The sequence below is a fragment of the Palaemon carinicauda genome, chromosome 13, assembly GCF_036898095.1.
Source record: "Palaemon carinicauda isolate YSFRI2023 chromosome 13, ASM3689809v2, whole genome shotgun sequence".
In the NCBI taxonomy this organism is placed as follows: domain Eukaryota; kingdom Metazoa; phylum Arthropoda; class Malacostraca; order Decapoda; family Palaemonidae; genus Palaemon; species Palaemon carinicauda.
Window position 1 is genome coordinate 36,822,149 of NC_090737.1, and position 24,610 is coordinate 36,846,758.

At 41.5% G+C, this 24,610-nt stretch overlaps 1 protein-coding gene across 3 annotated transcripts in view; it reads left to right on the top strand.

The window, feature by feature from the left end:
- LOC137652285 (uncharacterized) overlaps window positions 1–24,610 on the top strand; it is a 156,116-nt gene that overhangs the window by 112,454 nt on the left and 19,052 nt on the right. For all 3 annotated transcript variants that reach the window (XM_068385582.1, XM_068385583.1, XM_068385584.1), the window contains exons 8-11: window positions 1,282–1,464; window positions 9,127–9,295; window positions 10,804–10,947; window positions 24,311–24,414. In XM_068385582.1, the coding sequence (XP_068241683.1) occupies window positions 1,282–1,464; window positions 9,127–9,295; window positions 10,804–10,947; window positions 24,311–24,414 (600 nt within the window). The remainder of the gene's footprint in view (window positions 1–1,281; window positions 1,465–9,126; window positions 9,296–10,803; window positions 10,948–24,310; window positions 24,415–24,610) is intronic.

Genomic DNA, 24,610 nt, shown 5'->3' on the forward strand with positions numbered 1-24,610 from the left:
AATGCATAGAACAGTTGGGGATGGTGGAGAATGATTGCACTGGATTGGTAACAGGAAATTAGCCAACCTAGAGTATGCTGATGATGCTCTCCTTATAAGCAGAACACCACAGGACTTGCAAAGCATGCTTATCAGAATGCATGAAATATCACATGAGGTTTTTAAATATTAAGGAACTATGATATCTAATACAGGATCTTTAGAATTTGAGTTTAATGAAAGATTGAAAAAAGCAAATCAGCTGAAAAGGTAGGTTTAAAGTAAAATTGGAAATAAAATCACCTGAAAATATATATAAAAATCAGGCTATATACCAGTTTAGTGAGATCGGTATTACTGTATGGACATGAGTCGTGGTATAACCAACAGGTTTTATAGATTTGAGAACAAAGCCCTCAGAAGAATATTGGGAGTTAAATGGCAGGACACCCAAAGAGAGATTAGTTCACCAAACTTTCAACTGGGCTCCACAAGGTACTAGAAGAGTTGGAAGACCCAGGCCTACATGGCTGAGGCCTATAAAGCATGAAGTAGGAGATGATGAATGGAGAAGTATTGATTTAAAAGCTCAAGAGAGAGACAACTGGCGAAATCTAACAGAGACCCTTTGCGTCAATAGGTCTAGGAGGAGATGATGATGATTATAAGACCTAAGTTTTAAAATGTGGATAGTGAGTATAAGTTTGAAAACCAACCAGGAAACTTGAATGATTATGAGTTTGCTTGGTTTAGGATTGGTTAACTTTTAAACTAGACTTGAGTGGTTGATAAATTTTTTAATCTAGATTGCTACTTTCCCATATTTTTCCTTCACTATCCTACCTCCATCAGTGTGGGAATCAACAATGTGAACATCATGGGAGGTTTCATAAAAAAGGCAATTTTAATGATGATATTTGTTTTTATATCCCCATGATGTTTATATACCTGCCCCCCCCCCCCCCCACACTCATCAGTATTGTAAAGACTCTTGATTGGGTTTTCAACTTCAAAAACTGAAAAAGTAGGTGGTAATATATCATATCATTAACTAGTTAGTTGCCATTAACTGTCAGATTGTGTGATGGTTCCCAGAGGCAGAAGCATTTTGCAAGAAGAGAGAAAAGAAATTTTAATTTGGGGTAGACGTCGACACAGCTTTGAGTAAAAGCAATTTGAACATCAGTTAAGTAAAACAAATTGATTAAGTTTTTCATTCAAATTCTGTTATTAACATTGTCACCTTTTGATTTGTAAAATTTTAAGATTATTTATGTATCTAATAAACTTACTTCAAAACAGGTTCAGGTAAAGATATACGGACCATACAACAGAACCATGTATGGAAACGAAGTATTGATGACAATTGTGGATCCATTTTCAAAGTGGATTGTTGCTCAACCCAGTCCAGAAGTTGGTGTGGAAGTTCGCTTTGCCAATTTTATTTTTGATACCTTTTGTATGTTTGGATTTGCTCAATGCCATGTAAGTATGATGTTCAGTAACAAATCTGTTATATTTCTGATGTGATCTGTACAGTGCTATTTACTAAGAATTCAGTTTTCAGTTTGCAACAAATGCTCTATAAATTTCCGCAGGGGAGTACAGTATTTGCACTAAACAGTTCCCATTTTACAATTTTTATATGTATTATGTATGTGTTGATTCTAATCTTTGGTATAATCTATTCAGTATAGTAAACTTTTTACAGTATACTTTCTGTAATTTTGAGTGATTTAAAGAAAAAAGATGATACAAATTTTTTCTTTACATACTTTTACTTAGGGAGGTAGCCATTTCTGCGTGGTCATCTGATAAATGATTAATTACCTATACAGTAGTCTGATTCCCTTATGCAGTCTGTTTTATTTAGTCTTTATTCCCTAGACTGCATATGCAATCTCTTTTATTTTTCTCTTTATTTTTTTAAATCTACTCTTCATTACGGTACTAATTGTATCAAACTAAAGTTACTTTTATGTACTTCATAATTGTTTTGAAGTATGTGACTTCTCTTAAATTACATTTTCTTTTAATGAAAACTTTCAAAAAATAATACACAGAATGGTAAATATTCACAAACTCAATAATACAAAAATATATTGAATGGAATTTTTTTAATTGATGTATTTTAGCAATATATGAAACTACTTTCTGAAACTCAGCAATAAGAACAGTGTTACAAAATTCATGTGGCTTCCAGAATGTAGATGTTGACATAGCTTAAAGTAGAAACAATATAAACATTAGTTGAATGTAGCTAACTAATCTTAAAATTCTGTTGATTGTTGGGTAAGGAATAAAATGATTTTCAATATTAAACTTACCCGATAATCATGTAGCTGTCAACTCCGTTGCCCGACAGAATTCTATGGAGGGATACGCCAGCTATCACAATACTAGAAGGGGGTGTACTTACCAGCGCCACCTGTGGCCAGGTACTCAAGTACTTCTTGTTGACACCTCCTCAATTATTCCTCTGTCGTGCTTCCGGCAAGACGTTCTGGGATACGCTTATGGTCTTCGAGTTTATTCACGGCTAATTGGTGAAGTATTCTCTCAGATTAACGGCTGTCGCTTTACTGGAAACCTTCTTATATTAGCTAGATAGCTTTTATATAGTCCTGATTAACGGATTAACGATTTTTGCTTGTTTTTGGAACCCCCTTTGGCTAACTCTTTGGATTCAAGATGTCTGACATTTCGCAAGCCCCCTCCCATAGACGATGTAGGTCTTGCAATAGGCGTATTCCGAAGGCCTCGGTAGATCCTCACACCGCTTGTTCTGACTGTAGGGACAGGCCCTGTCAGTTAGAAAATCGATGTGAGGAATGCGCCGGACTTTCGGAATTGGAATTTGTCCGTCTTTTGAAATATTCAACTAAGTTAGAGAGAGGTAGAGTTAGGAGGAGTTCTTCTCACTCTTCACTGTTTTCCTCACCTCATGATCCCCTACCTTTTCCTACCCCTGTAGTGGCTACCCCCGAACCTACTGTGTGCCCTCCGCCTGATATGTCAGTTGTTTTGCGTGCTATTCAGGCTTTAGGCGATAAAGTAGAGTCAGTGGTAAGTGACCATAAGTCTCTGATGGCCGAAGTTAAAGAACTGAAGGTCAAGAGTGCAGTGGGTGGAGTTAGTGCCAGTGCTGTGACGAGTGCTAGTGTCAGTGCAGTGCCAAGTGCTAGTGTTAGTGCCAGTGTGGTGCGTGAGGATTTTTCTGTGCGAGCCAGTCGTCCTCCCAGTCCGGGACCTCTTGCAAGCTCCCAAGCCCAGGGGAGAAGCAATGTCGAAGGGCATAAGGGTTCGGCAGGCCTTGTTAGGCGCACAGAACTATCCTCGGTGGTTGCGGGCGTGTCTTCCAAAGACCGTCACTCCCACCTGCAGACGATTGAGCCCGTCTTTATCTCGTCCGCTGATCAACTGTCAGGGAAGAAACGTTGGTCTCAGGTCTCGAGACCGCTTAAACGTAGAGTCCAGTCCGCGAGTGCTCAGCCAGGTTGCAGTCATTGGCTCAGCTCTGACTCGCCTCAGTCATCTGTCGACTGTACTCCGCCCAAGAGGAGTAAGGTTCTGCCACAACAGAGCTCGACTGTTAAGGCTTTACCTCAGTCTACTATCGTTTCTGCCGATCCCAAGTGGACTCTGCTTCAGTCCATGCAAGCACAGCTTTCGGACTTGATGCGTGAGTGTCGGGCTGAGAGTGTTGCACCTCCGCCTCCGCCTACACTCCCTCCGCCTGTTCTCGCTCCGCCTGCGCTCGCTCCGCCTGGTCGCAGCACCATCTGCCAGGCGTACGATGTTGAGCCACTTTCTGAGTTCGCTGTTCCCAGTGGTGTTCAGCCTCAGCCTTCTTTAAGGCAACCTTTACTTTGGGATCAGGAGGATTATTCCACTCTTCCTCTGCCTCCCCTTGCTGCTCCACCAGTGGTGCAACTCTCGGTTGAGGTACAACAACCTCTCCCGTCCATGAGTCAGTCTCCTCAGCTCTCGCTGCAGCGAGCTCAACCCTCCTCAAGGCAAGCTCCTCTACACCCTGGACTTGCGCCTCAGGAGCCTCAGCTTGCGAGAACTTTACCTTGTTCTGCACAGCCTCAACCTCATCATGCTCCGCTCATATCACAGGAACAGGAACGTGCTACTCCGCCTCCGTCCTCCGCTCAGCAAGCGCAATCCTTGGGTTCAACCTCTCTTGCTAGGAGTCAACCTCCTCCACCCATGCGCCTTCCTTCTGCTTCGTCTGTTGTTCAGCCTTTGCAGTCTGAGCCTCAGGTTTTCCCTCAACAGTTACTGGAAGAGGAAACCACTGTTATTGTTCCTACCCGTTCTGACTCTGCGGTTCAGCATTCTTGTCCGATCTCTTCGCTACACTCTGGTGATGAGGTGTCGGATGATGAGGAGGCACACCTTGATCCCTCATCAGACGTGGACGAATCCAAGCTTTCTCCACAGTCTATTGATTTTCGTAAGGTCTTGGCTCTACTCAGGGAGATTTACCCAGACCACTTTGTCTCTGCTATTCCCCGCTCTCCGCCATCTGAGTTTTCGCTGGGCGTACAACAAGCTAAGTCCACCTATACTAAGCTTGTCCTAGCTAGATCCTCTAAGAGGGCTTTAAGGATCTTAGGGGAGTGGCTGCAGTCTAAACAACACCTTGGCAAGACTTCCTTCATGTTCCCTCCAACGAAGCTCACTTCGAAAGCGAGCGTTTGGTATGCCACAGGGGAAGCACCAGGCTTGGGAGTACCTGCCTCTGCCCAGGCTGACTTCTCAAGTCTGGTAGACTCGCCTCGGAGAACTGCTATGAGGCGCTCGAAGGTTTGTTGGACCTTCTCAGACCTGGATCACTTACTGAAAGGGATGTTCAGAGCATTTGAAATGTTCAACTTTCTCGACTGGTGCCTGGGGGCCCGCAGCAAGAAAACCTCTCCTGCGGACAAAGATTCTGCCATGCTATTAATGTCCTGCATGGATAAGGCCATCAGAGATGGATCGGGCGAGCTAGCGTCGATGTTTGTATCAGGGGTGTTGAAGAAAAGGGAACAACTATGTACCTTCCTTTCCGCCAGCATTACACCTTGCCAACGGTCACAACTCCTTTTTGCTCCGCTCTCGAAGTTCCTCTTTCCCGAAGAGCTAGTTAAGGACTTGTCTGCTGCCCTGATACAAAAGGATACGCACGATCTTGTAGCCTCATCGGCTCGTAAGTCTAAGGTTGCTACCTCAGTCCCCAAGACTTATCGCTCCCCAGTGGCTGATACCCCTGCTACGAGGTTCATACCGCCCTTTCGTGGTAGAGCCCCCAGCCGAGGAAGCTCCCGTCCAGACTCTCACAGGAGCAAGTCTAGGAAAGGATCCAGGACATCTAAAGGAAAAAACTGACTCTCCGTTTCTCCAGACAACAGTAGGAGCCAGACTCAAGATCTTCTGGCGAGCCTGGGAGAAGAGAGGTGCAGACGCACAGTCTGTCAGTTGGCTGAGGAACGGTTACAGGATTCCATTCTGCCTCAAACCACCTCTGACCACATCGCCCATCAACCTCTCTCCCAACTACAAAGAAGAGGACAAGAGGCTAGCATTGCAACAGGAGGTGTCGCTACTTGTGCAGAAGAAGGCAGTGGTTATAGTCCGGGACCATCAATCCCCGGGCTTCTACAACCGTCTCTTTCTTGTGGCCAAGAAGACAGGAGGTTGGAGACCGGTGCTGGACGTCAGCGCTCTCAACGAGTATGTCACCAAGCAGACGTTCACGATGGAGACGACCAAGTCGGTCTTAGCAGCGGTCAGACAGGAGGACTGGATGGTCTCGTTGGACTTGAAAGATGCATACTTTCACGTTCCTATTCATCCAGACTCCCAACCTTTCCTGAGATTCGTTTTCGGAAAGGTTGTCTATCAATTCCAAGCCCTGTGTTTTGGCCTAAGCACAGCTCCTATGGTCTTTACTCATCTGATGAGGAATGTAGCAAAATTCCTACACTTGTCGAACATCAGAGCCTCCCTCTACCTAGACGACTGGCTGTTGAGAGCCTCCACGAGTCGTCGTTGTCTGGAGAACCTCAATTGGACTTTAGACTTAATCAGAGACCTAGGTCTATTAGTCAATATAGAGAAGTCTCAACTCATTCCCTCCCAATCCATTGTGTACCTGGGAATGGAGATTCGGAGTCAGGATTTTCGGGCTTTTCCATCGGCCCCCAGGATAAGCCAAGCCCTAGAGTGCATCATGAGCTTGCTGAAGAGGAGCAGTTGCTCAGTGAGACAGTGGATGAGTCTCACAGGGACCCTCTCATCACTGGCCCTGTTTGTCGAGCTAGGAAGACTCCACCTCCGCCCTCTTCAATTCCATCTTGCAGCTCATTGGGACAAGGGTTCGACTCTAGAAGCAGTCTCTATCCCTATCAACCAAGAGATGAAGACCACTCTCCTGTGGTGGAAGCACAACCTCCTTCTCAAGGAGGGTCTATCATTGGCCATTCAGACCCCCAATCTTCATCTCTTCTCAGATGCATCGGACTCGGGCTGGGGTGCAACCTTGGACGGACGGGAATGCTCGGGAATGTGGAACGAGGAACAAGGATTACTCCACATCAACTGCAAGGAGCTGCTAGCAGTTCATCTAGCCCTGTTGAACTTCAAGTCCCTCCTGCTAGGCAAAGTGGTGGAGGTGAACTCAGACAACACCACAGCCTTGGCTTACATCTCCAAGCAAGGAGGGACCCATTCGAGGAGCCTTTACAAGATCGCAAGGGACCTCCTCATTTGGTCAAGAGGTCTAAACCTCACTCTGGTCACGAGGTTCATTCAGGGCGATATGAACGTTTCAGCAGATCGCCTAAGCAGAAGGAATCAGGTCATTCCCACGGAATGGACCCTCCACAAGAGTGTGTGCAACAGACTTTGGACCTTGTGGGGTCAACCTACCATAGATCTGTTTGCCACCTCCATAACCAAGAGACTTCCGCTGTATTGTTCCCCTGTTCCAGACCCTGCAGCAGTTCATGTGGATGCTTTTCTACTGAACTGGTCCCATCTCGACCTGTACGCATTCCCTCCGTTCAAGATAATAAACAAAGTTCTGCAGAAATTCGTCTCGCACGAAGGGACACGGCTGACGCTGGTTGCTCCCCTTTGGCCTGCAAGAGAATGGTTCACAGAGGTACTTCAATGGCTAGTCGACTTCCCCAGGACTCTACCTCTAAGAGTGGACCTTCTACGTCAACCTCACGTAGACAGGTTGCACCCAAACCTCCACGCTCTTCGGCTGACTGCCTTCAGACTGTCGAAAGATTCGCTAGAGCTAGAGGCTTTTCGAAGGAGGCAGCCAGTGCGATTGCCAGAGCTAGAAGGGTTTCCACTCGTAGAGTCTACCAGTCTAAGTGGGAGGTTTTCCGAAGCTGGTGTAGAGCCAATTCAATATCCTCTACCAATACCTCTGTGATCCAAATAGCTGACTTCCTTCTACATCTTAGGAATGAGAGATCCCTTTCAGCACCTACGATTAAAGGATATAGGAGTATGTTGGCTTCAGTTCTCCGCCACAGAGGTTTGGACCTGTCTTCCAACAAGGACCTTCAAGACATTCTTAAGTCTTTTGAGACGTCTAAAGAACGTCGTCTTTCCACTCCAGGCTGGAATCTAGACGTAGTCTTAAGGTTCCTTATGACATCTAGGTTCGAACCTCTCCAGTCAGCTTCCTTCAAGGACCTTACCCTCAAGACTCTTTTTCTCGTTTGCCTTGCAACAGCTAAGAGAGTCAGTGAGGTTCATGCCTTCAGCAAGAACATTGGTTTCACAACCGAATCTGCAACATGTTCTTTTCAGCTTGGATTCCTAGCAAAGAACGAGCTTCCTTCACGTCCTTGGCCTAGATCGTTCGAAATACCTAGCCTCTCCAACATGGTAGGTAACGAACTAGAGAGAGTTCTTTGCCCTGTCAGAGCTCTCAAATATTATCTTAAGAGGTCTAAACCTATTCGAGGACAGTCAGAAGCCTTATGGTGTGCCATCAAGAAACCCTCGAGACCCATGTCCAAGAATGGGCTTTCGTATTATATAAGGCTTCTGATCAGAGAAGCACATTCTCACTTAAAGGAGGAAGACCTTGCATTGCTGAAGGTAAGGACCCACGAAGTAAGAGCCGTAGCTACTTCGATGGCTTTTAATAAAAACCGTTCTCTGCAGAGCATAATGGATGCAACCTATTGGAGGAGCAAGTCAGTGTTTGCATCATTTTATCTGAAAGATGTCCAGTCTCTTTACGAGAACTGCTACACCCTGGGACCATTCGTAGCAGCGAGTGCAGTAGTAGGTGAGGGCTCGGCCACTACATTCCCTTAATCCCATAACCTTTTTTAACCTTTCTCTTGAATACTTTTATTGTTGTTTTTATGGTTGTTACGGTAGGCTAAGAAGCCTTCCGCATCCTTGGATTTGGCGGGTGGTCTATTCATTCTTGAGAAGCGCCTGGGTTAAAGGTTTGGTAGAGGTCCTTTAGTAGGGGTTGCAACCCCGTGTACTTTGGCACCTTTGGGTTGATTCAGCCTCCAAGAGGAACGCTGCGCTCAGTAAGGAAGACGAACTTTAAATAAAGAGGCAGAGTAACGGTTCTATTCGACTTCCTTACCAGGTACTTATTATTTCATTGTTATTTGAGATAACTGTTATATGAAATATGGGATACTTAGCTATCCTTTAATCTTGTACACTGGTTTTCACCCACCTCCCTGGGTGTGAATCAGCTACATGATTATCGGGTAAGTTTAATATTGAAAAATGTTATTTTTATTAATAAAATAAATTTTTGAATATACTTACCCGATAATCATGATTTAATCGACCCTCCCTTCCTCCCCAGAGAGAACCAGTGGACCGAGGAATAATTGAGGAGGTGTCAACAAGAAGTACTTGAGTACCTGGCCACAGGTGGCGCTGGTAAGTACACCCCCTTCTAGTATTGTGATAGCTGGCGTATCCCTCCATAGAATTCTGTCGGGCAACGGAGTTGACAGCTACATGATTATCGGGTAAGTATATTCAAAAATTTATTTTATTAATAAAAATAACATTTTTCCCCTCTAAAACTTTGATCACAAATCTTTTGCCTATACCGTTTTGTTACATGCATTTATGATTTACTCAATATTGCAGGTCATAGGGATGAGTTCTGAGAGTTTTGAACATATGCAGGCCTGTTACAAGGAGAGATTTGATGGAGCACAGGTTGTTCTTCGAGAACTAGTGCCATTTGAATTAGAAGATGCTCAACAAAGTTTCTTGTTTACATTACAAGAGGAATCCAGAGAATGTGCCTGGGCAGGTTAGAGCTATATAATTTTATATCTAAGTGATTTTGTCATGACATTTCTAGGTATCATAATTACTGTCATTTATTTTGTTATTTACAATAACATAAATGAAAATTAATCAAAATATTGATAAGTTAAAACCCAGAAAAAATGCCAAAAGTATAAATCTAGCGGATACAAGACTATACACCAATACTACTGCTACCTAACCTAACTGAAGAAAAACACTTACTCTTTGCTACAATACAAAAAAAGGGGAAAAGACCCTTAGTATCAATGAAAGTCTTCTTTAGAGCTTCTTCTTCTTCTTCTTCTTCTTCTTCGTCTACATCTCTTCCCTTCGATGTGAGGTCGATGTTTCTGGTCAGCTTTCTCCATGTACCTCTGTCCCACACCTCATCACCGGTTAATCCTTTTGATCGAAGGTCATCCTTGATACAGTCCACCCACCTTTGCTTTGGTCTCCTTCTCCTTCTCGTTCCCTGCACCTCCATTTCCATCACTCTCCTCCCAATATACTGTTCATCTCTTCTCATGACATGACCATACCACCTCAGTCTACTTTCTTTAGAGCAGAAAACAGTAAATAAACTTACAAATATTCACCATAAAGGCAAAATATGCTAAAGACAAAATATTATGTGCATATACTGTACAGTGAAAACACGAGATGAATTGAATCAGAGAGCTCAAAGAAAGCCTATATTCTCATGATTATTAAATAGTTCTTTACTCATAGTTAGCTACACCTTTCGAAGTTGGTGGCCCTGGAAGTAGAATGTCCTAGTTTTTCTTTTATTACTTATGGATAACACCCAGATGAGAAAATGCTATGATAGATTCGAATTTGATTGGGGGAATTGATTAGTGATAATTGCTGGAAAAAGCAACCCTGCTGCAAAGTAAACACTAGGGTCTTGTGAAACAGTTTTGTAGATGGAACTGGAAATTGACAAAATCAGCAACGTGCTTGATGTATATTCATTTAGGTTACCTATAATTCTTTCTATAATGCAAAAGGATGTTGAGGATATGGGACATTTGGGCATCCAAGTATTGGAGCAATCCAGTCTCTTTTTAACGGTAGAGGTTTTTAATCTGTACATACCTATGCTATGTTTTTATTACAAGGCACATTGTTTATCCACTGTTCAGCTTCAAATGCAATGAAAAAGGATTGCCAATTAAGACAGCGGTGGGATTTTATCTCTTATTTCAATAATTTCAGTTATTTATTTGATTCTCATCTGCTATAAGTGGTTATTAGTGTTTAAGTGAAAGTACAGTAAGAAGTTTGGGCTTATAACAGAAACTTTGATGGTAATACTGCATTATCAATGTTATCATAATTTTAAGTTAAGTTTGCAGTAAAATTGTACTCGTGATATGCTACTTTTCATTTTGAGAAAATTTTTCTTAATTTCAGACCAAATATTTTGGATAAGGGATTAAGATAGTACTTTTTTTGCACATACCTTTCATTTATTTACATAATGAAAATTTTTTTATCTTTTTGAAGGTGAAATGCTTGATCATATGTGCACTGAATACTCCACTACATGGGACCAAGAAGTGAATCGTTACCTTTTCCAGTTCCACACTACTCGAGCATCCCAAAATGGTGTTACTCCATTTAGTATGATGTTTGCACGCAACCCAACAGGTATGAGTACCAGTCATAATGTGATTTTTTTTTTTATTTCAAAGATTCTTACCTTATATCCATTATGGTAGAGTACTGATTATTAGGATTAAGGATAAAACAGAGAATGCAATCTTAGAAGTACAGGGTGGTTTTAGAAGAGGTAGGGGTTGTATGAATCAGATTTTTACAGTTAGGCAGATATACGAGAAATATTTAGCAAAAGGTAAGGAGGTGTATGTTGTGTTTATGGATCTGGAGAAAGCATATGATAGAGTTGACAGGGAAGCAATGTGGAATGTGATGAGGTTATATGGAATTGGTGGAAGGTTGTTGCAAGCAGCGAAAAGTTTCCACAAAGGTAGTAAAGCATGTGTTAGGATAGGAAATGAAATGAGCAATTGGTTTCTGGTGAGAGTGGGGCTGAGACAGGGATGTGTGATGTCGCCGTGGTTGTTTAACTTGTATGTTGATGGAGTGGTGATTGATTGATTGATTGATTGAAAGTTTTCTGGCATCCTGACATCTAAGGTCATTGACGCCGATACCATTTACTGTATATGAAAATTAAAAGAGAATTCGATTAAAACCATAAAAATTAAGAAGTCATTAAAATAGTTAAATAGTTTTCAGAAGACCTGCTTCTGAAATAAATCTAAAAATTCCGCTCGCATAGTAAGACACATCATGTCCAAGAATCTTGGCAAGGATAAACCTGCCATCCTCACCTCGAGCCTCAAACAGATATCTATTTCTTAAGTTAGTAAAATTAGGGCATTCGGTCAACAAATGCCTCACTGTTAAAGGTACTAAGCAGTCCTCGCAATACGGTTGGTGTTGGCCCTTCAGCAGAAACTCGTGTGTCAACCGTGTGTGACCAATACGGAGACGACAAAGAGTCGTCTCCCATTTTCGGGGAATCATGTTATACCTCCAAGGTGATATGATATTTGTTACTTCCCTCATTTTATTGCCGTCTTGACTGTCCCAGTGCTGTTGCCATTTATCACAAACCAATTTCTTGATGTAAGGTAGGAGATCGTTACATGGAATGGGATACCTCCTTGGTAGCAACTCGGATGCCGCATTCTTCGCCAGTAAATCTGCCTTCTCATTCCCAGACACACCTACATGTGCTGGAACCCAACAAAATCGAACAGTTATACCTTTCCGTCCAATAATAAAAAGCCATTCTAAAATCTTTAAAACTAGAGGGTTACTAGAATTAAAAACTAATAAAGCTTGAAGAACACTCCTTGCATCACTAAAAATTGTAAAATTACCCTCCTTTTCCAAAGCTATTTTCTCAATAGCGGTTAATATGCCATACAGTTCGGCAGTAAATATGGAAGCTGTTAGAGGAAGTGCACCTCTACAATTAAAATCATTACTATGTACTCCAAATCCAACGCCAGCATCAGATTTGGAGCCATCAGTATATATAAAAGTCGATCCCCTATGTTCTTCGACATGTTCCATAAAAAGAGACCTGGATTCTAAGTCAGTCATATTCTTCTTAACTCCAATAAAGTATTTACAAAAAGATATGTCAGGTAATTTCCATGGAGGCGTTGATGATACCTTGAATGGAAGTACCTTATTTCTAATTATATCCAGATTATTTAAAAATCGTTTCACCCGAAAGCCATAAGGTTGAGGAAATTTTGGGTGCAACTCAAAGTATGATGCGTGTCTTACAAGGCTTGCAGTCTGAAAGGCTAGAGAGCTAGGGAGTCTTTGCAATCTAAACCAATACCGAAGAATGGAAGACATTCGGTAAAGGTCTAGAGGTAACTCTCCAGCATCAACAAGGAGACTTGGGATAGGCGAGGTTTTAAAAGCTCCAGTAGATAATCTAATACCTGCATGATGTATCGAGTCTAATATTTTTAACCGGCTTGGGGTGGCTGAAGAATATACCTCACAACCATAACTAATTTTGGAAAAAATCAAGGCCTTGTATAATTTTAAAATAGTATTGCGGTCTGCCCCCCATGATGTATGGGACAATACTTTTAAGATATTCAGAGCTTCAACACATTTAGCTTTTAGCGCTTTTAGGTGAGAAACCCATGTAAGTCTACAGTCAAATATCAAACCTAAAAATTTGGTTTCCGATACACATGGTATCCGTTGACTTTTAATGTATATATCCGGGTCTGGATGTACTCCCCGGATACGACAAAAATGGACAATGGTAGTTTTACTTGTCGAGAACTTAAATCCATTCATGTCAGCCCACTGGATAATTTTATCAATAGAGAGTTGGATTTTTCTCTCAACCATTGCCATTCTAGTGCCAGCAAATGATATTGAGAGATCATCCACAAATAGTGTTGAGAGAACATCCTGGGGAATGGCTGAGGATATCCCATTAATTGCTAGTGCAAAAAGGGTTACACTCAGCACACTACCCTGAGGAACTCCTTCTTCCTGGCACTTACTCTCTGATAGAGTTTCCCCCACTCTCACTTGAAAAACTCTACGTGAAAGAAATGTCTGAATAAATAGTGGCAGCTCTCCTCTCAATCCCAATTCATGAATGGTTTTAAGAATACCATATCTCCATGTGGTATCATATGCCTTTTCAAGGTCAAAAAATACTGTAACATGGTGCTGTTTGGAAGCAAAGGCTTCACAAATAGATGACTCAAGTCGTATCAACACATCAGTCGTTGAGTGCATTTTTCGGAATCCACATTGAATCGGTGATAAAATACCTTTCTTTTCAAGGTACCATATCAGCCTTGCATTGACCATCTTCTCCATGATTTTACATAAACAAGATGTCAATGCAATAGGACGATAGTTTGCTGCTAAAAACTTGTCTTTACCGGGTTTTAAAAAGGCTAAAATAATGGCTAGTTCCCAAACACTTGGGTAGCTATGATCATGCCATATTCTATTAATAATGCTTAAAATAAATAGCTTTGTATTAAAATGTACATGTTTAATCATTGCATATGGAATTCCATCGGGTCCAGGGGCTGTATCGTTGCAATGAGCAAGTGCGGAATCAAATTCTCTTTCAGTGAAAGGAGAATTATACGACTCTTCCCTTCTTGTTGCAAAATTTAAAATTTTCTTTTCTTCAGTGCTCCTATACTGGTGACCAGGGGCTCCTTCACACTTGCTGGATACATTTGAAAAATGATTAGCCAGGGCATTGCTAACTTCATTTGCTTCAGTTACATACTGGCCATTCACCTTCAACACTGGTGGTGGGTTGGGGGTGAATTTGCCAGCTATCTTTTTTACTTTCCTCCACACAGAAGATGGTGGTGTTCTACTGTTAATAGAGGAAACAAAAGACATCCATGACTGGCGCCTTGCTTCTTTCATGGCACGACGGAACTGTGCTCTACATTTCTTGTACATTATTAAATTCTCATCAGTTCTGCGTCTACGCAATCGTGTTAGAGATCTTCTTGTGGCTCTGTGGAGTGCAGTTAGTTCTGAAGACCACCACGGGACTGGTCGTCGTTTGAATAACCCTGTTGTTTTGGGAATTGAATTGACTCCTGCTGTATGAAGAGTTCCATTCAGTAGGTCTATGGCATCATCAACACTTTCAAACTGTTCTGCTCTCCCTTCGATTTCACTTAGCTCACAAAATTTAACCCAGTCTGCCTTGTCTAGATTCCAACGTGGCGATCTTTGCAAAGGCGGACCCTTGTTGGTGTTTATAATGATTGGTGCATGATCACTAGTATGCCAATCATCTAATGTCCTCCAATCAAAATCAAGAAGGCAGTTAGAGCTTGCAATTGAAAGGTCAATGCATGACAAAGTACCTGTCTGAACATGAAAGTGTGTGGGCTCTCCTGTATTAAGGAGCCCCACATCCTCATTCTCCACAATTGATGAGATAATATTGCCCCTTGTGTTGGCCAAAACATCACCCCATAAAGGATGTCTACCATTCATATCTCCCAGTAAGAGAAAAGGTTGAGGGAGTTGTTGAATGACCTCTGCTAAATCATCATATAAAATATTATCATTTGGAGGTAAGTACAGAGAGCATATCGTATATTTTCTCCCTATATCAATTTGTACAACAACTGCCTGCAGGGTTGTACGTATAGACATGGGTATTTGGGGAACATCTCGACGAATGTACATGAGACTTCTGCCATGGCTCCCTGCTTGTTGATTATAAAGTGTTCTATAGCTAACATACTCTCGAGGACTAGGAGTGTTAGAATCAAGCATACTTTCCTGTAGACATACAATTATGGGGGAATGCTCATGAATTAGGAGCTTAAGTTCTTCATATTTCGCCCTCAAACCCTGACAGTTCCATTGCAAAATGGAGGAGAAAACTATGGATTATTTCTGGAAGACATCTTGGATGAGGTCTTCCCATTAGCAGTTTTTAATGTAACATTATTACCAGTATGTTTCTTCAGAGGTGGTCTTGTTATGTTGGGTTTAACGTTGGTGTTTTTCTTTGTATTCTTTTTATCTATTTGTTGAGGTGGATGGTGGACCTCAACTTGAATTTCTGATTTATTCAGTCCATCTTCTGGTTCATTAGAAACATCAACAGACAAAACATCAAATTTATTTGATGTCATAACCTTAACGTTTCTAATGGAGGGTGGAGAGAGAGATGGAGGTCTCTCTCTTTTGCGATTAATAGATGGTGGGATTCGAGGTTTTTGCACCTTTCCCACAACAGGTGCATCAGGTAAGTTAGTCTTAAGTGGAACCTCCATCAGATCAGGCAAGGACATGGCCTGAGAGAGGTTTGTATTACTTTTTGTAATGGCGGCTGAAGGCTGTACAGCAATGGGCAATGACCTAGTGTTAATACACCGTGGTAAAGCCTCAGGAGGTGATAAGGTTACCTCGTTATTTGACATTTTGTCAGATAGTATACTTTTTTTTGAGCTATTGGCAGTGCTAGGTTGGTTTGATTTTAATGCCTTAGCATATGTATTTGATTTATTTAATAGTCTTTTAGCATGGGTCACACTTATGTGTTCTAAGTTTGATTTGTTGAGGGCAGCTTCCTCTAACTTATATAGCTCGCAAATCTTGTCTGTGGATTTGTGATTCGAGCTGCAATTTAAACACCTGGCTCCAAGTGCACACTCTCCATGGTAAGATTTGGAGCAAATACCACACATCTTCTCATTTTTGCAAACTTTGGACGGGTGTCCAAATTTAAAACAATTAAAGCATTGCAATGGCTTCTGCTTGAAGGGTCTTACTTTAATCCTTTCGTTCTCGATAATAATATGAAAAGGTACATCAGCATCCTGGAACGTAAGGATTATCATTGATGTACCTGGGACTTTATGAACTTTCCAAACATTTAATGGACACATGGCCAGTATCTCCTCCTCTGTAAAATCATATAGGTCTCTGTTAAAAACTACGCCCCTTCCGTAGCTAAAATTTAGGTGGGGTTTGACATCTAACTTAATGTCATCATTATTTATTTTCATATTGGACAATATTACCGACTGTGTACTGGATTTGGCATGGATAAGGAAACTATTTTTTCCGAAACGAGATATATCGCCTGGTGCAATAGTTCCTACTTTTTTCTGAATCAATTTGCATATTTTAAAATAATTCCCTGTAACCCCCTTTGATTCAGCTATAAGCCACATCGGTGGTTTTGGATTTCTCTGGGAGGGCATGACTAAATCTGTGCCTTTTTCCAACCAATCGGCAGGCCTGTACACATCTAAATCTTTTGGTACCTTATCGCAGAGAGCAGCCGCGACATTCAAGTTATTAATTTTAATATTATTCAAATTACTTATTGCACTAAATGCTTCGTCATAACTACTATAAGATATCCATGAATCCCAAGTTTCAGCTTCAAGTTTCATCCTTATTTCTTTTATGCATCCATAGCATTCAAATGCTTTACATAGATCATCATAATTTGTTTCTATTGAAATTTGTGTAACATGGAGGATTCGAAGTTTCCTCGTGTTACCCAAATTACTCGATTTAGAAATATCAGTAGAATGGTCCTTTCCCGTTCCGAGGTCATCAACAGAGCTATCCCTTATCACATTAGCAGAGGTCGTCAACAGTGCCGGGGGAGAGTCAGCGTATCCAGGGGATGGGGGTTCGTTCCTTAAAGAATCCATAATAGTAAAGAGAGGGAAAAGAGTTAGTTTGATGTACCTGCTCGAGAATGTTAGGCCATCACGCGTCGGAAAGGAAATTTGCACTCTCTACTATCGGCACAATGAGAGTATACTTCCCCGATGGTCCACTCCATACCCTACCCGAAGGATAGCATCAAAACAGATATAGAGGCACAGGTGTAAGCTGAACCCGCCTGTTAGGACTGAAACCAAGAAATTATGGAATCATCCTCCCCATATCTATAATGACGGGCTTCCGGCCAAAAGCCGAGAGTCCTACCCCAAGCATTGGATCCCCCTGGATTCCGAAGACCCAACACTTGAGAATAGTTCCGCCAAAAAGGTCCAAACCATCTTCGGGATGGCTGAAATCATCCAATACTCTCATATATAGCTTTGAATGCAAACACCTCCCAACCGCGATACCTCCTCCCACTCATCAAAGCAGGCAGCAATAAAGGATGTATGAACATCCCCGCCGGGGCTACAATGGATGTGAAAACATCCAAGCCATAGGAGAAAAGAAAAAAAAAATAAATAAATATATATGTACATAATATATACACACATATAATGATGGAAATTTTTCTCATAGAGTTTGGAAAGCAAGACTAAAGAAAGTTTGTGAAATTAGGATAAGGTTGAAGTAGTATTGAGAAAAAGAAAAAGGTAAAAGAGAGAAATTTAGATTCGAACTGGGGGAGCAATTTCCCCAAGTTCGAGAGCCCTCTTGGATGGAGTGGTGAGAGAAGTAAATGCTAGAGTGCTTGGACGAGGATTGAAACTGGTAGACGAGAATGACCATGAATGGGAGGTAAATCAGTTGGTTTGCGGATGACACTGAACTGGTTGCAGACGAGGAAAAGAAGCTTGGCCGATTAGTGACAGAATTTGGAAGGGTGTGTGAGAGAAGGCCGTTGAGAGTTAATGTGGGTAAGAGTAAGGTTATGAGATGTATGGGAAGGGAAGGTGGTGCGAGGTTGAATGTCATGTTGAATGGAGAGTTACTTGAGGAGGTGAATCAGTTTAAGTACTTGGGGTCTGTTGTTGCAGCAAATAGTGGAATGGAAGCAGATGTACGTCAGAGTGAATGAAGGATGCAAAGTGTTGGGGGCAGTTAAGGGAGTAGTAAAAAATGAGGGTTGGGCATGAATGTAAAGAGTTCTGTATGAGAGAGTGATTGTACCAACTGTGATGTATGGATAGGAGTTGTGGGGAATGAAAGTGACTGAGAGACAGAAATTGAATGTGTTTGAGATGAAGTGTCTAAGGAGTATGTCTGATGTATCTTGAGTAGATAGGGTTAGGAACGAAGTAGTGAGGGTGAGAACGGGTGTAAGAAATGAGTTAGCAGGTTGAGTGGATATGAATGTGTTGAGGTGGTTTGGCCATGTTGAGAGAATGGAAAATGGCTGTCTGGTAAAGAAGGTGATGAATGCAAGAGTTGATGGGAGAAGTACAAGAGGAAGGCCAAGGTTTGGGTGGATGGATGGAGTGAAGAAAGCTCTGGGTGATAGGAGGATAGATGTGAGAGGGGCAAGAGAGCGTGCTAGAAATAGGAATGAATGGCGAGCGATTGTGACGCAGTTCCGGTAGGCCCTGCTGCTTCCTCCGGTGCCTTGGATGACCGCGGAGGTAGCAGCGGTAGGGGATTCAGCGTTATGAAGCTTCATCTGTGGTGGATAACGGGGGAGGGGGGATTGTGGCACCCTAGCAGTACCAGCCGAACTCGGTTGAGTCCCTTGTCAGGCTGGGAGGAACGTAGAGAGGAGATGTCCCCTTTTTGTTTCATTTGTTTGATGTCGGCTACCCCCCAAAATTGGGGGAATTGCCTTGTTATATGTTTGTATGTAAGAAATAAGTTTATTTTTTGCTGCTGTTTTTGAGCAAGACGAGAAAGTATATCTCCCATTTGTTTTGAGATACATTTATTATTTCTATGAACCTCCCTGATGTTCATATTGCTTCTCAAGGATGCTCAGTATTATAGATATTCACCCCTAAAATAAATAAAAAAAATATCCCATTTTCTTTCCTTCCAATAGACTCATGCCACGGGTAAAGTAATGAGGCAATCTAGCGGTAAATGACAATAAGCAAATCTGTGGGACACCAGTGTCTGTCTTTTCAATCTTGGTGTTGCACTGGTCTGACTAATTACCTCTCCCCAAGATTGTTTAAATTTTAGAGTTTTAGATATGTTTTTGCTCCCAACCTGTTAGCAGCTACTGTGTAGATTGCTCAAGGGAATTGTTCATGGGCGATCATCCGCATTCTCTTTGTGTCTCGTGTCAGGGACAGTAATTGCTAGGAGGAGTGCAAAGGCCTCTCTGTTTCTTTCATGGTAAACCATGGTTAAATAAAGTTAACATAAAAGAAGCTTGCTTTTACCTCATAGGTAATCCAGAGGAGGCTAGGCTTCTTGCTTAAAGAGGGAATGATGATAATAATGCCACTTCAGCATCTGACTTTGCTTATCATATTAATATACAGCTTAGAGAGTTAATTTTGATAATCCTGAGGTTATTAAAAATTTAGCCTTATTAGCTTATTTAGTGGAAGATCAGAAGGCTATTAGGAGTTATATTCAGGGTAATATTTTAGGCTTACCCTGCCCTGGCCTGTTTCAAACCCTGGCCTAACTCCTCAAAAGTGTTTGCCAGTGATTCTAGAGCACTATTCATTAAGGGTTCCGATGGTACACACCACCTCCCGGATTTGGATCTTGTTGTAGAGAGATTGTAGCCAGGATCTGCATATGTCCCCTCTTGCTAAAGTAAGTTCCTCTAAGCAACTGCTTATCCCTTATTTGCTTAGATGGTAGGCATGATGTCATATTATCCTTTGATAAATAAGCCCCCTTTACTTCCCCCTTCATTATATGATTAACATGGTAAATCTTAGAATTCCCTTAGCTCAAAATGTTTTCCTTTTGAATTAATCTGATAAGATTTGCTCTAACTGTTCAAGCACTTCGTGTTTGCTCGGCCACTTGCTCAGCAAGTTTTATCTTATGAGTAAATTATTATCAATTGCCAAGCTACAACCCTGGTTGAAAAAGCAGGATGCTATAAGCCAAGGGATTAACCCATTACTTCGTGACCATTGATCCGGTTGGAGTATTTTCAGGAAATTTTAAACAAGACCTATTTATAAGTCCTGTAGGGACAGTTAACTAAATATTTCCAACTATATTTTTGAAGAAGTACTATTTTTTTGTAGATACATATATGTACTTACGAGAAGTAGTCCAGTAGAAGGCATCAAGTATATAAGTCATTTCGAACACAAAAATGTTGATTTTAGGGCCATTTAAAGTTTTTTGATTGCATTGTTAAGATTTTACTGCAGAGTTGTGTATCTTTATGCTCCATTTTAAGAATTCTAAATCTCACAGAATATATTATGAAAATTCTGAAAAGTAACATGACTAATTTGAAAGTAATTTGGATTTTTCCTAACTATACAAACCCTTGTTCTTTACATAGGAGATAGAAAATAGTGCAAGCTGAAACATAGCTATAAACACTTTTAATGATGAGTCAACAATCATTCCAGTTGTTACCATTTGAGTGGATAACAGGGAAGCACCACCCCCAGATCACTCGCAACAACCCTGTTTTGATTGCAGACGGGACTTCCGGGAGTAGGTGATAGCATATAAGATTTCCAGCTGGCTGGAACTTTAATACCTGATCGCTGCATCTGAGCATTGAAAGATGGGAGATAAGCACGCTGACACCTCGTGAACCTGTGGTCAACATCCGTAGTCTACCAGGGAAAGTGGCCTGTGTTTTGTCAGGAGAAGTGGGCTATGTTTTGTCGTTGTTGTGGAGACACTTCGTCTCTCCTTTCTAAGAAACTATTCCTTCAATCCCAGAGTTTTTATTTTACTTCTGCTTAGAAGAAATAAGAACTCATTTCAGTCTAAAGACCTGACTCAAGGCTGAGCGATAGCCTTTTACAGTTGACACTGAGCAATTTTTTCTCCTGGAGGTAAACTAAAAACTCTGCGATTAAAGGGATAGTAGTTCCAAGAGGCGAGAGACCCATTCCACGACACAGAAGACAAAGAATCGGCCACTTTGCCTGGTAGGATGCAGAAGATAACCTCCTGAGGTGTCCAGACACCTGTTTTGCCACTGGTTATTAAAATCCTCTCTGAGCGAGGAGATGCTGGATAACCTCCAGGCGCGAAGTCGTAAGGATGCGACTGATTTGTGGTAGATCTGGATGTGCAGTTGACACAATAGGTCAGGATGGGGAGGTACTCCCTGGGAACCTTCGCCAGCAGCAGGATGCCATTCTACCTACAGCTGTAGCAGAACTATCATAAGTCATAGATAGGTTGCTTACTATCCAACTGTTTAGGATTGCTCAAGAATCAGAAAAGGGGGGCGGCATGTAAATGTCCAGGATGTCCCACGGGTGTTGGAAGGTATCGTGGAATGCTACCTGTGGATCTGGTACTGGCAAGCAATACACCAAAAGTTTCCGGTTAATGGTCATTGCAAATAGGTTGGTGAATGGCGAACCCTACAAAGTCATTACTTTGTTCACAATCTTGGGACTGAAAGATCACTTAGATCCAACTATCAGAGTCTTCTAGCTCAGATTGTCTACCAAGACATTCTTTTTGCTGGGTATGAACTGAACTGACAGGAAGATTGCATTGTCCCATGTCGGATTTCTAAGGCTAAAGTTGCTTTAATGTGGTACCTCCTTGTTTGTTCAAGTTGTGTTGTTGCTTATGAGCACTACCAAGTGCCCTGCATGAAGTTGTTGGAAATGTTAAAGAGCAAGGAATGTTGCTTTCAACTCTAGGTGGTTTATATGGCAAAGCCACTGACTCTGTACCACAATCTAGAGGCCATGTGCTCTACCATGGGAGCCCTTCTTCCTTCTTTTAATGCATTGATAAAGAGCATAAAAAAGAGAGGAGAAAGGTCTTTCTTTTGCTCTGTTCCCACCAGAATGAACATAATGGGATGGTCCATGCCATGAGACCAAAAGGTCTTCAGTTGTGATTGAATTGAGTGCATGTGAAGACTACCGTTGGGTGCTAGGTTCTCTTAATGAGGCCAGGTGACTTAACGGTTGCTGCCCCGGGGGTCTGGCAGCGAGTTTCACTGAAGGAACGGTTGCGGCACTTCTTAGTCTCCGGACTCTGTCCTGCAATAGGAGGACTTTTGCTTGATTGGTATTTTGTTCCGGTGCTATATACTTACTCAGAACTTCCTTCAAAGGCGATCTGGCGTGTCAGCCTTGTACTGACCAGATGCTACTCTCTTTGGATCAATTCCATCTCCTGAATGTAGATTTGGGGTTGCTGAATCCCTTAACCCTTTTACCCCCAATGTTATTTGGAACTTTCCAACCCTTAACCCCCAGGCATTTTATTTTCAAGCACATTTTGCAATATATTTTTTTCTTAAATTGCTCTAACAGCCTTAATTTTAATCATAGAGGGTTCAGGTTGTTCTCATTATTGTGGAAAATGCCTGAAGTTTCTCATAAAGTTTTATATGCAAAAAAATGTAAATAGCAGTTTTTTGCAAGGATGTACCAGTACGTCCATGGGGGCAAAGGGATGAGTTTTGTGAAACGTAGGAGTACGTCCATTGGGGGTAAAAGGGTTAATGGCTAAAATTAGTGCATGGTGCAAATTATGGGGTATGAAGTTGAATCCTAACAAAACTCAAAGTATGATTGTCAGTAGGTCAAGGAATGTGGCTCCTCAATATCCGGATCTCAGCATAGATCATGTTTCTTCATCACAGGACTAGTCTTCTAGACCGCAGGGGAGAAGGTTGCGGCTTCATACTACCACTTCAGGTGCGGCCTAGGGAGGCTTAGCTTCCTATGCCGGCGGCTATAAGCGGCCAGGGGAGTGACTACTCACCCTGTAGCTCTGCCGCTGGCAGAAAGACTGAATACTCTGAGATTCTGTCGAAAACCAAAGCCAGGCTCTCGCCGGCAAAGGTGGGAGACAGAAAACCCTAGCCTAGTCAAGCCAGAGTGAACTACTCTATGGCAAGACCAGAAAGGGTTGCCGCCTGCGGTGGCACTCAGAGGGAAGGAGGGATTACCCTTGAATCTCCACAAGAGATAAGTATCGAGTTATATAATTCTAAGAGATGTACTATCTCTAATTGAATCAATAAAATGATACACGAGGGTAAATGGGGATAATGTCTGAAAGTATACTACATCGCCTAGGCAAGACGAATCTCGGTTACTTAAATCGCCAAAACTCTAATGTATACGACCGACTAAGGAAGAGGAAATAATGTATAAAATAAATATCTTTACTAGTAAAATAATGCCTACTGTAAATAGCTTTCATAAATCATTAATGCTATTACAACTGGTAAATCGTTCTGCTAACTAAATAACATATGCATAACGAACGATAGCGCCCATGGCCCCTCCAGTAACAGGCCTAGCTCCTTAACACAAATAAATTACTCTAATTTCACTGTGAAGCAAGAGCTAAAAATTATACACTAAAGAATCAATACTCAACTTTCCAAAGGCGAAAGAAGCTGGAGATTGCATAATAATCCTCACAAAATCGATCAAAAAGGTTAGATCAACAGGGAACACCACCGTGCGAATTCGCTACAAAAGTAGGAATAACCGCCATCTTGGATATGGCGCCATCTAGATACTCAATAGTAGTATGGGAGGAAGGGTAACCTTGATAACTGCTCCCCTTCTAATTTGCCACTCTTCCCCCTCGAGGCGAAAACGCTATTCAGGGTGAAGATTGCTATGTGTCGTATCAAGATATACGTCCCCTGATTTATGCGATATCCTTAAGAGAAATTTTAATGATATTTGCATCAGGAGTTAGAATTCTGGAGACCTAAAGGTAAAATTATCTGGGAATATCACTGTAGTTCAAATATCATTTGGAAGCTACTTATAGGAACCTTCCATCAGGACGACATGGCTTGAGCCCAAAAAAGGGTATTCTTAAAAGATAGACATAGACACAAGGGTAGGTTTTAAGTGGTAAAGCCATATGAGCTTCAGGCGAGTATATAAATAATCTATTGTTAAAATTTTATTTTTTTTTCAATAATTAGTATCTTTTGGCTGATTAATTGTACTCAGAACAATAGTACTGTGTATGGCTTATATTTATGAAATATAACTATATATAATTTTATTCCTTTTTTACTTTGGCTTTAAGTATTCTCATGTCATTGAACTTGGGGTACTAATGTATTCCAACAGATGAATAACTCTTCTTTATCTTCGTGTAGGTTATGTTAGTGAAGAAGAAAAAGAAAACATAAATATCCTAGAGGAGGAGAAAGCACTTGAAGTTCCTGCTAAAAGACGACGACTACAGAGTTCTACTTTGCAGGTATTTTTTGCATGCTTAATTTAGACTTTATTGACAAATTGTTGAATAAAATATGAGGGGAGAAAGAAGATTAAAGCTGATGAGAAGAATTTTTTGCCTAGTATCCAACTTAATGAAAAAAAGGATAGCTTGAATGATTGAGAAGTAATTCTTTTATCTTTTGAAAAATTTCTAGGATTATCTGGTCATTTCATTT